The following is a 14,765-nucleotide window of genomic DNA, read 5'->3' as shown; positions in this document are numbered from 1 at the left end:
TTGTGTATAATGTGTGATGGATGGTTCATGTCTGAGGTCTAACGGGCGGTGCTGTTTGTGTTCCAGGGGGGCGTTCTCTGAGGTGGTCCTAGCAGAGGAGAAGAAGACCCAGAGGCTGGTGGCCATAAAGTGCATCCCCAAGAAAGCCCTGGAGGGCAAGGAGAACAGCATCGAGAATGAGATCGCTGTTTTACACAAGTGAGTGATGCTTTTAAACAAACTGACACACGCACACACACATGCTGGAGCAGATTTACCTGCGTACCTTTCTTCAGAGATGGAAATGATTTTACCTGATACGTTTACGTCGATATCAAAGACACAGACTGATGCCAACTACAACAATTCCACTAATGACAGTGTGGTTCAAATTCCGTTATTTGAAAGTGGGGAATTACTGGCCATGCCGGAAAAGACTGAACTAAAGTGGCTATTTATAGTTCCCTTGTTGCCTGGGTTACAGGAGACACAGAGGCCTAACCAATATACAGAGATCCATCCAGAGGTAAGGGTAGGGGGATGGAGAGGGAAGGGAGGAGAGAGAGATAGTGAAAAAGACAGAGAGAGTGAGAGATAGAGGGAGAGAGAGGGGGAGAAACAGGCGCAGAGGGATAAGGAGAACGAGAGAGAGGGACAAGGACAGAGAGAGATAGAGAGAAAAATAGAAAAACAGAAGGGGGGATGAAGAGAAACAGAAATAGCAACAGAAACAACATAGAAATGCTTGGTTTAAAGCTTGTGTCAAAGTCACTCAAACTTTGAGTAGTTTGGTATGTTTGTGTCCGCCTGTGTCTCAAGGATCCACTCTTCTGAGATACAGGTGTTAGACGGCCTCCAAAAATGATACCCAGTCTTTTTTTTAAACCCAGGGACAGACAGACAGAGATGTGTGTGCACTCTTCTAGGGTGTCCTTGCATCGCTTCCCACGGGGTCAGAACCAGACTAGTCCACCCAGAAGAAAAATACAGCCTCTCTCAAACCAGATGGCGGAGATAAATCTTGAGTGAGACTCTCAAATGCCTGAATTACTCAATGCAAGATGGCTCACTCAATGATAGCACAAACCAGCTGTTACCATTACGTCACTGGCTGTACCCATGAAAGAGATTCTTCTATCCCTCCACTCATTATGGCTCCCCTCACCATCTCCAAACACAACATGCTTAGTCATCCAGTCTCATCTGACAAGAAGGCGGGTGAAAGGCCCTTTCCAAGGAATTGGATTGTTGACATATTTTTCTGATTCTCCTGTGATTGTAGTTGGCTGAGCCTGAAACCTTCACTACTTCCCACTGAGATTGTGGGATTAATAAACTTTTCTTCACTTCCCTTCAATTGCTTGACCAAATGAATAACTCGTCAGTGTGCCTGTGGTCTGGCACATGATAAAAAAAAAAGAAGAAATCAGTCAGAAGGACAAAACTGCATTGCTAACCTGTCCTACTTTATCCTCTGCAGTGCTGAACAAAGCCATTAGTCAGCTACTGTACTGGAGCATTTCATTAGGTGTGCCCCCTGTCTATGACATCCAATATGGCGAATCCCTAATGGAGTCAGTCAACTTTTACCCATATTACCCCTGTTGCTCCAGCGCCCCAGGGTTGGATTCATGCCAATTGTTAGGTGTTCCTTTACTTGCAGCAAAAGTGTAATTTGTATTATGGCACTTGTAAAGTATGTGTACACACTGCACACATACCTACACACGTACACTATGCACTTTCAAGAACACACACACTCATCAACCATTTGTAACATTTGAAAATGTTCCCCATCTGATCAAACAAAACAAACCTGGTTCTCCTAACCAATCAGAAAACATTCTTAAATGAATGACTCAAACTCGCGTCACATAGCTTCATATAAAGAGCAACATCCTAGTACCACTGCTGCTTTTGATAAATGTATCACCAGCGATGTGAGGCATCGAGCTAGTCTCGTCTCTCTGCAAACTTTCACTTAGTCACGTCTCGACTGTCAACCACCGGCTATAAAACAGAAAAGATGTCAGTCAGCCAGTCTCAGTTTGGCCGTGTGTCTGAGTGTTTGTGTCGTCAGTGTACACCCCCTCCCCCCCTCCCAGTCTGCCTGCTGTCTGTGGCTCATGGAACACTGGTTACCCGTCTGCCCAGAGATTCTGGGTAAAGACTTGCCAGCCTTGCCTTATGTCTATATCAGCAGCAATATACAGTTTATTTGCTATACATAATCATCAGTATATTGGCTATGGGTGTGTTGAGGATCTAGGTTCTATATCAGTTGTCATCTGTGCATAATGATCTTTGAAGGAAGTCATCCTCATTGGTCCATAATTCTTCCTGGCTGTCATTAATTAATTAATTAATTCATGCATTCATTCATTCCCTCATCATTAGATGAAATGTTAACGACGGCCTCCATACATAAGAAATGGTCCTGTCTTAGCCTGTGATGGTGCAGTGGAGAGTAGCTGTGAGAGCCACAGTGGAGACGCCTGGTCCTGTGTTAGCCTTGTCTACCTTTTCCCCTGTGTTAGCCTTGTCTACCTTCTCCCCTGTGAACTTTACTCTGGGCCCAAACTGAACTGAGTACCCAGGGAAAGGGAGAGGAGAAGAGAATGAAGATGCAGGCAGACTATTGTTGTTACGATTATCCCTCGCACTGTCACAATCGTGTGGGTCCATTTGTCGTGGGTGTTGTGTTAGGAGGAGTGCGGTGTGTGTGTGTGTGGGCGTGTGAGAGAAAGAATTTGCATGTATGTTCATTTGTGCCTGCGCATTTGTTTATGTGTAAGTGGTAAACTCCGTCTTTAATTTGATCAAATGACAAGTGTTAGTGTGCGCGTGTGTGTGCAAACAGTCTTTGAGAGTGAGGTGAAGTGCTTCAGGTGGGCGATGATGGTGAGGCTGATGGTGGAGGACCGCCTCCAGAGCCACTGACTCACCTGCTCGCCCCTGTCGCCACGCCAACCAGTCTCAGGGGGGGCGTCGGAACATGCCGCTCAGCCAATTAGAGACCTGCGTGCCGCTGCATAGATTCAGAGAACGCTAGCGACAGAAAGTCTAACTTTAGAGGAGATTTCTGTAATTATTGTCAAACTCTTGTTTTTGTGTTCCTTGTTTCTAATGCTCTGCATTAGTCTTCTCACTGCAGGACTTATTATACAGTGTCTGTGGGCATTCTCCTTCTGTAGATGTGGAAAATCCTATTACCCAATTAACACATTATTAATTGCATTATCTGTGCTCTCTGTCTCTCTCTCTATTTCTCTCTTGTTTTGTAGGATCAAACATACCAACATCGTCTCTCTAGAGGATATCTTTGAGAGTAAATCACACCTCTACCTTGTCATGCAACTGTGAGTAGTCAGCCTTTTGTGATTCTTATCGTACCCCTCTCTCCTAACCAGCTGTGCCGAACGTTGAAAACATCCAGGACAAAGGGAAAGAAAGAGAGAGAAAAAGTGTGTTTGCAGGCATGCGTGTGTGACACTCCCTTACCTATGTAGTCTCCCACGCACTGTCATTCTATATTAATTACACGCTTAGCTTAGGGGCCTTTGTCTATTGTTTATTCCATTGAAACGTCAAGGAGCACACACATTCTCACTCCGTTCCAGTTACACACACACACACACACACAGCCTGCTGATGACAACTACTGGGGAATATGCCCTCACACCTGCAGCCTGACAGCCCCACACCCACCACTGCTCCTGAAATGTCAGAGAGTGTCGAGAGACTGAGAGACACAAGGAAAGAGTTGGGAAGGGTAACACACTACAGAGGAAGACAGAAGCAAATTACGAGAGAGAGAGAGAGAGAGAGAGAGAGATTTTGTTGTTGCCTTAGAAAACAGTGGGTGGTCAGGTTTTGTTGTGTTGTTCACTTTAAGAAACATCGCTTGAAGGCCAGTCAGATTTAACCAGAGAACAGCTGGGGGTACAATAACTGTTTCATGAATTCATCAGATACACATCTTCTCTTGTACTTTTTTGTTGTCATCTACAGGGATGGCTATATGCATACATGACAGTGACTGTCAACCTGACATCTGGGTATAGCTCAGTGGTAGAACTTTTTGACTGACGATTTAGAGGTTGCAGGTTCAAATCCCCCTCGGTAGGCTTTGTTCAGAAGCATCTGCTGAGTTCTTACATGATATGACGTTATCTGGTGGTGATGGGAATCTGCTTCACACCATGTGGGCTCAGCCACAGTGAACATTCTGCCTCTCGTTAACATAGATATCAATGCATGGTTCCTGGAAACACCATGTATAACCAGTTGGAGTAGAATCTGATATACAGCAATGACTCCACCTAGTGGTGATAAAGACGTCTCCGCTGTTACTGCAGGGTCGCAGAAAATGCACAAACATCCAGGTTTTAAGACCCTGTGCAGGGGTGAAATGTCTGTCTGTCTGTCTGTTGCCAGGGTGTCTGGAGGAGAGCTGTTTGACCGGATCGTGGAGAAGGGCTTCTACACAGAGAGGGATGCCAGTAAACTCATCCAGCAGATTCTGGATGCTGTCAAGTACCTCCATGACATGGGCATTGTGCACCGCGACCTCAAGGTCAAGGGTCGATACTCAACGTTCATACTTACTTTGTGATGACCTGCTGGTGTTATTGGATCATGATATATGTTACATAATATACAGCAGTGGTAGGAGTGGACCAAACCTTACAGAATGTGATGGGTACTATAATGTAGTCGTGCACTGTGTTGTAAATCCATTTTAAACAGGTTTTAAATGTCAAGTCAAATGTTCCCAGTCTGTTAACATCATATGACAGGAGGTCAGGGGTTACATGGCAGTTTGGAAAATTAGATCAAGTGTTTTCTCGGAGGCTTGTAGAGCGCATATCTAAATTACATTAATTGTGTTTCTTCCTCACGGGCTAATGTGTTTACAGGCTGTTCATTGGACTGCGAAAAGTATAATACGTTATGGGACTGCTGATTAAAAGTTCCCTGCAGTGTGTGTGTGCATGTTTGAAATATATCCATGCTCGGTTGTGTTTTAGTGTTCGGATGCATCTTAGCACTTTTAGCATGTTTTCCATGTATGTGTCTTTAGCACTTAGCTGTGTGTGCCGTCATGCTGTTGAAAGAGTCCGAAGTTAGAATGTGTTTTCCTTCCTCAGCCCGAGAACCTGCTGTACTACAGCATGGAGGAGGACTCCAAGATCATGATCAGTGACTTTGGTCTGTCTAAGATCGAGGGTTCTGGCAGTGTCATGTCCACAGCCTGTGGGACCCCTGGCTATGTGGGTAAGATAGACACCAAACACCCATTATGCATTAGAATCATCCTCATCATCGTCTTTGAAGAGATGAATTTATGGAGGGTGAAGAATAAACGCCTTTATTTGGAGATGGGCCGTGTATCGTGTTTTGATGATGGTTTGCACAGGGTTGTGTCAGCTCTGGGCCTGAATTGCACTGACATGCATTGAGGTAATGAGCACACTGTCTCTCTATGTTTCCCTGGCAGCGCCTGAAGTGTTGGCTCAGAAGCCTTACAGCAAGGCTGTAGACTGCTGGTCCATCGGAGTCATCGCCTACATACTGTGAGTAACAGGGTTGAACTCGAGTTTTGTTCGCTTGTATCTGTTTTCCAAGGCGTAGGTACAGTCACACACGCCAGAAGCGCACAGGCTGCCTCATCCTGACTTAAATTTATCATTTTTATTATTAAGTTGATTTGAATATTTAGTGATTATCATATTCTTTTACATATTGCCATTGCTTTTTCCCCAGGTTATGTGGCTACCCTCCATTCTACGATGAAAACGATGCCAAGCTTTTTGAGCAGATCCTAAAGGCTGAGTATGAGTTTGACTCTCCATACTGGGACGACATCTCTGATTCAGGTACTCTAGCTGCTACTACTAAAATTACAGTTCCCCCTACATCTGACCCTAGATCCCCCCCTACATTCAAACCTAGATCACCCTCCATTCGACCCTAGTTTCATACCTAATCTGAGGACAGTGATCCTCTCCTGAACACTAAGATAGACTTGGATTGCAGCAAAGCTTTCTGAAGCACTGTGGAGTAATACGCTTTTAGCAGATCAATTCTCCTTGTCTGTCATGTCATATAATTGGACATGCCTCGAAAAGATTTGTTTTGCTTTGATCCCCTGCCAATCTGCCAGTGTATGTATGGGATTAGCCATAATATACTCTGCAGCCATAATCCTCCAATTGACACAAGGCAATTGCAAAGGACTGTCAGATCATTACTTATATCAGAGCCCTTCAGATCATAGAACATTGCGTCTTGCTGGGTGTTTGTAGTCTGGCCAAAACATGTCTCTATTTGACTCATCTTTCACTCTAGTATCTTTGAAACCACAGTACTCCTATTGTACGTAGAATACGTTCACATTCACAGCATCGCCAGCTAAAGGTACCACAGGAAGTTCCACTCTTTGTGCTTCAGGTTTCTGATTGTGTGTGTTCTTATGGTCATTGTAGCTAGAGACTTTATCAAGAACCTGATGGAAAAAGACCCACTATCACGGTACACTTGTGACCAGGCTCTGCAGCACCCGTGGTGAGGAATACCATCCAAAAGACTTTAGTACACACACACACACTCCCACACACACACACACACACACACTCCCACACAGAGACCTCATCCCTCTCTTGACTCTCAGGATTGCCGGTGACACCGCCCTCGACAAAAACATCCATGAGTCTGTCAGTGCACAGATCAAGAAGAACTTTGCCAAGAGCAAGTGGAGGGTGAGTCAAGCCCTGGCCTCTGTGATGTTGGCTTGATGTTGGTGTGATGTTGGTGTAGCCCAACTTACAGCAGCAACATCCTGATGCTCATGGTCGCTGCCTTCTGCCCTCAGCAAGCCTTCAACGCCACGGCTGTGGTACGTCACATGAGGCGTCTCCAGCTTGGCACCAGCCAGGAGGGGCCCAGCCAGACCCCCCTGCCCAGCCCTTGCAGGGCCCAGCTGCTTCTGCCAGAGGAGCACCCGGAACATGCCGGTATGTGGAGAATGTCACGGTGACAGAGGGCAAGCCTGTGATGGCCCCTGCAATACCAAATGTGTGGAGGAAGTGGTGTTCATTTGGTATGATGTTATACTGAACTCTTTCTGTTTCTTTCTCTCTCTCTCTCTCTCTCTCTCTCTCTCTCTCTCTCTCTCTCTCTCTCTCTCTCTCTCTCTCTCTCTCTCTCAGAGACTCAGGGGGAGGGGGGATGCTCCCAGAGTGCAGAAGGTGGAGTGGAGCGGGACCCCCTCGCCAACTGCACCTACCGCTGCCACCCCACCAGCTTGGTCTGAACCCAGACCAGCTTTCTCAGCATCTGGCCAAACTACCCACCCATGACTTTGACATTTAAACCTCCGGACACCGGAGAACCAGCTCCCCAGTCTGGCCGGGAGCTCCGAGCTGTTCCAGACCCCCTGCCACCAGGGGGAGGTACCGTGTAAAGAATCCTGTTTGGGAAGGGAGGTTGGAGAACGGAAGACTTGATGATGATGATGCCAACAGTGCAGAGCACTTTAATGAGGAGTGAGTGTGGATAATGGGATTAAAGAGGATGAAAAGAGGAGAAAGAAAGATGAGAGGGGGGAGGAGCTATACCCGGCTGAGTCGTGGGTGACAGGTTTTTTTGAAAGTGGGAAAGAACTTGAATAGTTTTCATTCATTCTTTTTAATTGAACATGCATCTTTTAATTTTTATTCACATACATGCTGTTTTCTATTTTATTTTTTCATCGGTCTTTGCGATAAAATGTAACACGTCATATATAGAAAGCAGACATGTAGGCCTATGTTGCTCTCGTACTGTACTTGTGTGTAAGTACATATTGGCAGATGCTAACAGTTTCAACCCAATTTGTGTATAAACTCAAAACTTATCTTAACACTGCCAAAGTACATGGTCAATACTGAATATACATGAATTGACCTTTTTAGGTAATGGTAAGTATTACCTTTAACATGAATTATGCGGCTTGGTTTCCTAATCTTTTAACAAACCAGTGCTTTCTTGATCCTCCCACAAATCCTCCCATTTGATGCATTTAACTAAATCCGCACAGAGATTTCTTCTCTATGGTGCCTTTAAAATATAGAATCAAAGATTTATTTTCTGGTTGCTAATATAATATATGTTTATATCTCTATACACTTAATGCGACATTGAAGACCATTTATTTTTGTCATCACATTTTTGTATATATAGTGTTGTTGCAACTACATATTAGATAAATAGAGGGCATATTTTGGTTTCCACATTCTCCTCCAGTGAATTACTGTTCTCCTTTCAGGGAGAAAAACACACATACACATTTTAGGTTGACGTATAATAACGACTAACTGAGGTAATGAAAGGATGATAGTGTTGATAAAGTTGAACTGTACAATGACAGACCTAGACTCTACAAGACATTAGAACAAAACAATTTTAAATGTACTAATTCATTAACTTCTAGCAGGATATATGTAAACTTGTAAATATTACTAATACCTGCCTGTTGACTCTTCCTGGGAGTATTCTTTCATCCATTTCATGTTGTTTCTCCATTCAAAGTGTATAGAGAGAAAAATAATTAAAATAATGTGTATGTACATGCCATTGTCTCACTTTATAATTTCATTCGAATTTTTTGTGTCTTTTACTTTGCATATATTATTCATATGTCATTTTAACGATTTACAGACCTTCTATTTGATCTACACATACACACTCATACACACACACATCCATCCATATATACACAGTAGAGTCCGCTAGTTTGGCTTGACTTTATTCTGGTCAGACAAAATCTGAGCTATTTCCCTTTCAGGCCCTAAGCAGACCCTACCTTCCCTTCCTCTGCTCCTGTGGAATTGTGCGTTTTCTGAAAAAAATTGGTTTGTTAAAGCTGCTCTTTTTTTACAGCAGTAAATATACTTATCAAGAAATGTTATATCTGTGAAAACTTCAGTAACAGATGTGTTTTATGTGTTATCAAACAGCATATAAAACTAAACTTTCAAAGCACAAGAATTCAAAGCACACCAACTGAAACATCATACAGTGTCAGTGGTGTTTTTGTGCTGCATGGTGGTTGGAGAGGTGACGCTTGTCGATATGAATCCATTACTGAGTGTATTCTAGTGGTTTATTTAGTCATTTTTTGTTAGGGGTCTCACAAAGTGTGTTGTCATAGATGCTCTCCCGCCACAAAAGGTTGTAAATGTTTGACCCAGTAACAGCTAAACTAAGTAAGGGATAATGCCCGACGAGGTGTCCATTATCACCTGATAATGGACGATGCGGAGGCGTGAACCGTCCGACGCGCACCTCGAAGGGCATTATCCCGCTTATACCATGGTCACTTGCCAAGATTAAAAGGCAATAACATTGTGTACGGTTGACAAACAGTAAATATAATTTTACAGTATGTTTGACAAGATGATTTGCTAGCTAACCAGCCATGTCACTGTCCCAAAATCAATATCAAGATTTTCACGAACAAGGTATCGGCCATTAGCTACAGTACGGCCGCAGCCTGTGGAGCGAGTTGAATCGAAAATGGATGTGAGATGATCGCATCAAAGTTGACATATTCTCCAAACAGTAATTATAATTTTACAGTATGTTTAACAACAAGACTAGCCAGCTATCGAGCCATGTCATTGTCCCCAAATAAAATCAAGATTTCTAAGAAGAAAATAATCGGCCATGTGTAGAGTTGCTGCTACTGTCGTGTTGGCTGCAGCCTGTCTGCAGTAACTAGATTGACTAGCGAGGTGAATAGCGAATGGGATGTGAGATGAGCGGTTACGTGACACTGACACACTACATTCAGAAAAGTAAAAATGTTCAAATAGGTTAAAATAAATATTCAAGTCACTCATTGTTGTAAATACAAGTTAGCTTGTTAAAGTCTTTCAAAATTGTAAATGGAGGCTTTGACTCCGTCCCCGTTGTTATGGTTACTTATTTCAGACACTTTGTACAGGCTCATATACTATGTAGCCAGCGGGATAATTTAGAACGGTGAAAAGACAGTTTTGCCGCAATGATGCAGTAGGTGTCCGTTATCACCCGATAATGGACACCCCTGCAGCCAATCAGAATCGAGTATTCACCCAGACCATGGTATAACCCCAATTAATTGCCATACCATGATGAAATATTAAAGCACATATCACTAGATATGATTAGATTGAGCTGAGCTCTGGAGTCAGCCACAGTACTGCCACTAGTGATACTGCCACTATATTTATAGTGACAAAACATGAAAGTACCTTCCTCACACTGGAGGATCTCCAGCATCATTAGACAGTGAGTCCACTTAAATTACATTTGATATGAAGGTGCTACGAGCCAGCAAGACTGGACTGATGTTAAGAACTTGAGTGGCAGACTAGTGGGCCTGGTGAAAATCAGTTTGATTTGTCAGTGGCATTGTCTATTCAACTATTTGATTTCATGTTGTTTTCATGTTTCTGTTTTCTCCATTTAAATTATTTCAAGTAGAGACTTCCCATTGTAAAGGGCAAGTTGTAGACAGCGTTAGTATGATTTACTGTAGGTCAACATGAGGGAAACCATGGGTTAGCAACAGACTATATACACAGGAGATGTTCATAGAGACATTACAAACTAACCTTAGATATACTGTACCTTATGTCAGAAAGGAGTCACCTCCCAGGTCCGTCCTTTCATACTTAAAGTTCTCTCATTCAAGTTGTGGTACTACTAAGACCTTGCCTATAAACATGTGGACAGTCACACGTGCAAGTTGTGATATCTGTTCAAATGTGAGTAAATGTATAAAATGCTTCTGAGACTGATGTATGTTGTAGTATTCTTATTGGGTGGATATTGTGGTTTATTTGGGCAGTGAAGTTAGCAATGCAGTGAAAAACATATATAATAATTTATGGTTTAAAGCATGTGTATGTAACATGGACTGTTGTGAGTCGCACATGTGATGAATCTCCCCTATCTTGTGGGTAAACTTAATTGATTGGACGCTCAGAGAGAGAAACAGCAACGGAAGGGGCAATGGAACTGTCCTAGTGCCAAATACTGTCCTATCTGACATCACAATGCCGTTCCAATGCAAGGACAGGTCCGTCGCTATGCCGACCTTAAATTACTGAGATAGCTACTGTCCTGGTTGCTATACTGGTTGCTAGGTAGGAAGTTTTGTATTTAGGCCTATTTACCATGAAGCACCATGAAGACAAAGGCAGTTCCAGTGAGTCCCACATAGCATACTGATGTCCTTTAGTTTACATACTTGTTTACATTCTTTACAAGTCATTTAATTTTACTGTTCTATGCGGAACACTTTAATAGTTAAAAGCCACAGAATTGTAAAAAGCTACCAACAGTTATACTCTCTATGCTCTTTGCACATCCTAGAATTATTTTAGCCAAACTTGAAGAGGTATACTTTTGATATGCAAAATTAATTTGAAGGGCTTACTCTGAAAAGCGTACTTTACAAAAAGGGTGCAGAGAGTGCTTAATTTCTCCTGAACCATACCCAAACCCCAGAGAAAAATACTGAATAATAATGTAACTTGTTGTGGTACTGTTCATGCTTTTTTGAATGAATTGTAAGAGTTGAGTTGTCTAAATGAATATTTATGACTACAAAGTATAGCTTTTTTGTAAATGCTTTTTTTGAGCTGAAGTACTTATGTATGGATGCAATGCATCATGGGTTGTTGAATATTAACTATGGAGTGTTGCTCAGCATCAAAGCCAATGATTTGTACTTTGAATAGATTTGTAAATGGATGGCATATTAAAACCTCTCTGTCTATGCATTGTGTGTCTGCTGAATGTCCCTCACGTCAGATGGCTGAGCGGTTAGGGAATCGGACTAGCAATCATAAGGTTGCCGGTACGATTTCCGGCTGTGCAAAATGACGTTGTGTCCTTGGGCAAGGCACTTCACCCTACTTGCCTCGGGGGGAATGTCCCTGTACTTACTGTTAGTCGCTCTGGATAAGAGTGTCTGCTAAATGACTAAATGTAAACGTAAATGAAGGATGACTGGCTGTATGTTGTGTCACCTCTCCTTCCTTCCTCCATGACCACTGACAGCTTGAGAACCTGGATACAGCACAGAAATGCATGAACATGTTAATATCTCTTCATATCTGTCTGGGTTGGGCTCCTGGGGTCAGCATAGACAGCTGGAGGTTTCAACATGAATCACATTGTCTGGTCTCCCTCAATATGGAACAGACATAGTAGAAACAGTTGTATTGCCTGGAGCACAGGACAGAAAGGCTAAAGAGACAATGAAGAACAAAGTGAGGAAAAGGGCAATATGTAGATTGGAAGTGGTGAGCTGAATGAGGCGCGTGACAGTGGAAGTGAGTCTGGGCTCATTCCTGGTGTTGTTGGGAAGCCAGAGAACCACTACTGAGCGGTTTCAGAAGGCTACTGCACTCAAGGTTATCTCACTCAATCTTAATGTCAAAGTAAGGAGTTAGGAGAAATGAACACACACACACGCACACATGGCTGTCATCAGGATGTTATTGTATGTGCCTGTCATTGTTGGGAGCAACGGGTCTCTGTATCCATCAACACATGTGGACTGTGTGTGCCAACCAGACCTGAACTGGTATTATACTGCACGGATTAGGAGCTTTCAATAATGTCTCTCAATCTCTTTTTTTCAATTAGAGTCTTTGGCTCCACCCATTGCCTGTTTAATGGGCATGGAGGCCATGTTTGTAAAGTCATGACCTCACAGACCGCTCTCACTCACATAAATATGTCATATTTAGATTGAGGTGTCAAATAAAGCAGCAGTCACCAGGTTAGAGACTCGTCACCCTGTAGTCACTTCGCATCATGACCTCACCTCAAAGTGTTTGTCTAGTCTGTGTGTTCCCAGTGGAACATGAAACTCAGATGTTTTTACTCAGCTGGCTACACAGTGGTGCTGGTGGGGGTGGCAGCATCCAGTAGACCTGAGGTTGACCGCCCCCACCCCTCTCCCCATTTAAACTCTTCAGCTTCTGCAACAATGGTAAATCTGTGGCAACTTTTGGGAACCTTTGCTTTTACTCACCATTGTTAATCGGAGAGTTGCCAGAAGAATTTGTGAGATATTTGCCTTAAGTTCACCACAACATGAATTTGCATGTGAAGCATTTTCCCAGGAAAACAATTAACCAGAAACCTATTTTGGTTGAAAGGACTCTCAGCTGCTGATGTCACAGCAGGGTAAAGAAAGGAAACACCCCCATCAACAGAATTCAAACCGTTTTTAACGGCCTTTTATTTCATGGAAAGCATTCTGTATCACTGGAGCTACATCACTAGAGCATGACAACCATGCTGTTCCAGCTGAATGGAAGACCGAGGCTCCTCCAAGATCCAGCAGATTCCAATCTGCTGTCGGAGCCTGGGATTCCTCGTCTAGAAACATGAAACACCAGGATCCCAGAGGAACCAAAGAAACCAGGGAAACAGCCTGCTCCCCAATGGAAAATGTTGCTCATTAATGAATTTGTCTCTGTTTCGCTTTTCTTCCCAAGAAAATGTTTGGCCTCAATGCTCCCAGACATCAGAAGTGGGATCCAAAATAAATCCAGAGAGAAAGAGTTGAAAACGAATTCCCTCTCCACTCTGTGTTCCATCAGAATCGATCTCATGTTGGCCAGGCTCATAACATGTAGCTCTTTGCATTGCCAACACATTAGATAACCTTGCCTTTAACGACTGCTGGAAATTATTACAGACCAGTGTAGCCAAATGTCTGTGAGCAAAAAGACTAGTAAAGAAAGATTGAAAAGATGGAAAAATGAAGAGAAAGTTATGAATGTGTTTTTTCCACACCAGTAGTCTAGCCCTTTTTAAAATTCGACCTTTTCTTTGAATGGTTCCATTTGGACAATGGATAAAAAAGGCTGGCAGAGAGTGTGGATTTCCTGGCCCACAGGTTGTCTGAGTTAGTGAGGGCATTATGTACACAGACAGGGCAGGCATTTCCTCATTCACTGAACTAAAAGCAGAACAGCACACACACAAAAAGTCACATACATCTATGTATCTACTTTATATACATATGCATATCAGATATCAAAAATAGATGTGTCAACATAGCTCTATGCCTACAAATGTCAAGTGTACTTATAAAAAGCTGTACTGACAATGACTGGGATCAGTTCACTTTCATTTAAATGTGCTCAGCATGGGTCACTTTGTATAACAGCGCCTGCTTACTGTCTTGAATGTAACTAAATATAAAATAGGAGAGGGAGAGTTTCCCATAACCAAACTGATCAGCCTTGACAAAGGCAACCAAGACAGACAGACCAATGTTTGGCCCCTGGTGTATGCATGTCTGTGTGACGTGCTCATGGTTTACCATCTGGGATGGGGAGAGATAGCTCAATCCTGCTTTTGGTGCCAACTGTCCTGTGCAGACAATTTATGTGGCGTTCAGGTCTCATAAAAACACAGACATTCTGGGAGAATAACAACAAATGTTAGAGTTTACTCTTTCTCATTCTTTCTCTCTCCCCCTTTCTTTCTCTCTTTATCTTGTTTTATCTGACACTCACTATATTACACACACACACACACACACACACAAACACACACACTCACACACACAGACACTCCCCAATACAACATTCCACAAGTAATAAAACGAAACAAACAAAAACAAACTAAAAGGAGAACCACTAAACCCCAACTCTAACCCACCAAAACAGTTAGTTTAACAACCTTTTCAAACATGGAGGGATGGAAACCAACAACCCTCTGATTGTGGA

General features: G+C 43.0%; 1 protein-coding gene across 2 annotated transcripts in view; it reads left to right on the top strand.

Annotated features, from left to right (window-relative positions):
• camk1b (calcium/calmodulin-dependent protein kinase Ib) overlaps positions 1-8,587 on the top strand; it is a 34,173-nt gene extending 25,586 nt beyond the window's left edge. For both annotated transcript variants that reach the window (XM_067238981.1, XM_067238980.1), the window contains exons 3-12: positions 67-198; positions 3,264-3,338; positions 4,417-4,555; positions 5,130-5,256; positions 5,480-5,555; positions 5,746-5,858; positions 6,468-6,546; positions 6,653-6,740; positions 6,854-6,995; positions 7,191-8,587. In XM_067238981.1, the coding sequence (XP_067095082.1) occupies positions 67-198; positions 3,264-3,338; positions 4,417-4,555; positions 5,130-5,256; positions 5,480-5,555; positions 5,746-5,858; positions 6,468-6,546; positions 6,653-6,740; positions 6,854-6,995; positions 7,191-7,294 (1,075 nt within the window). In that variant the 3' untranslated portion in view covers positions 7,295-8,587. The remainder of the gene's footprint in view (positions 1-66; positions 199-3,263; positions 3,339-4,416; positions 4,556-5,129; positions 5,257-5,479; positions 5,556-5,745; positions 5,859-6,467; positions 6,547-6,652; positions 6,741-6,853; positions 6,996-7,190) is intronic.
• The last annotated feature ends 6,178 nt before the right edge of the window (positions 8,588-14,765 follow it).

Source organism: Osmerus mordax, chromosome 1 (genome assembly GCF_038355195.1).
Source record: "Osmerus mordax isolate fOsmMor3 chromosome 1, fOsmMor3.pri, whole genome shotgun sequence".
NCBI lineage: Eukaryota > Metazoa > Chordata > Actinopteri > Osmeriformes > Osmeridae > Osmerus > Osmerus mordax.
The sequence above is the reverse complement of the archived record's forward strand: the minus strand, read 5'-3'. Positions and strand labels throughout refer to the sequence as shown.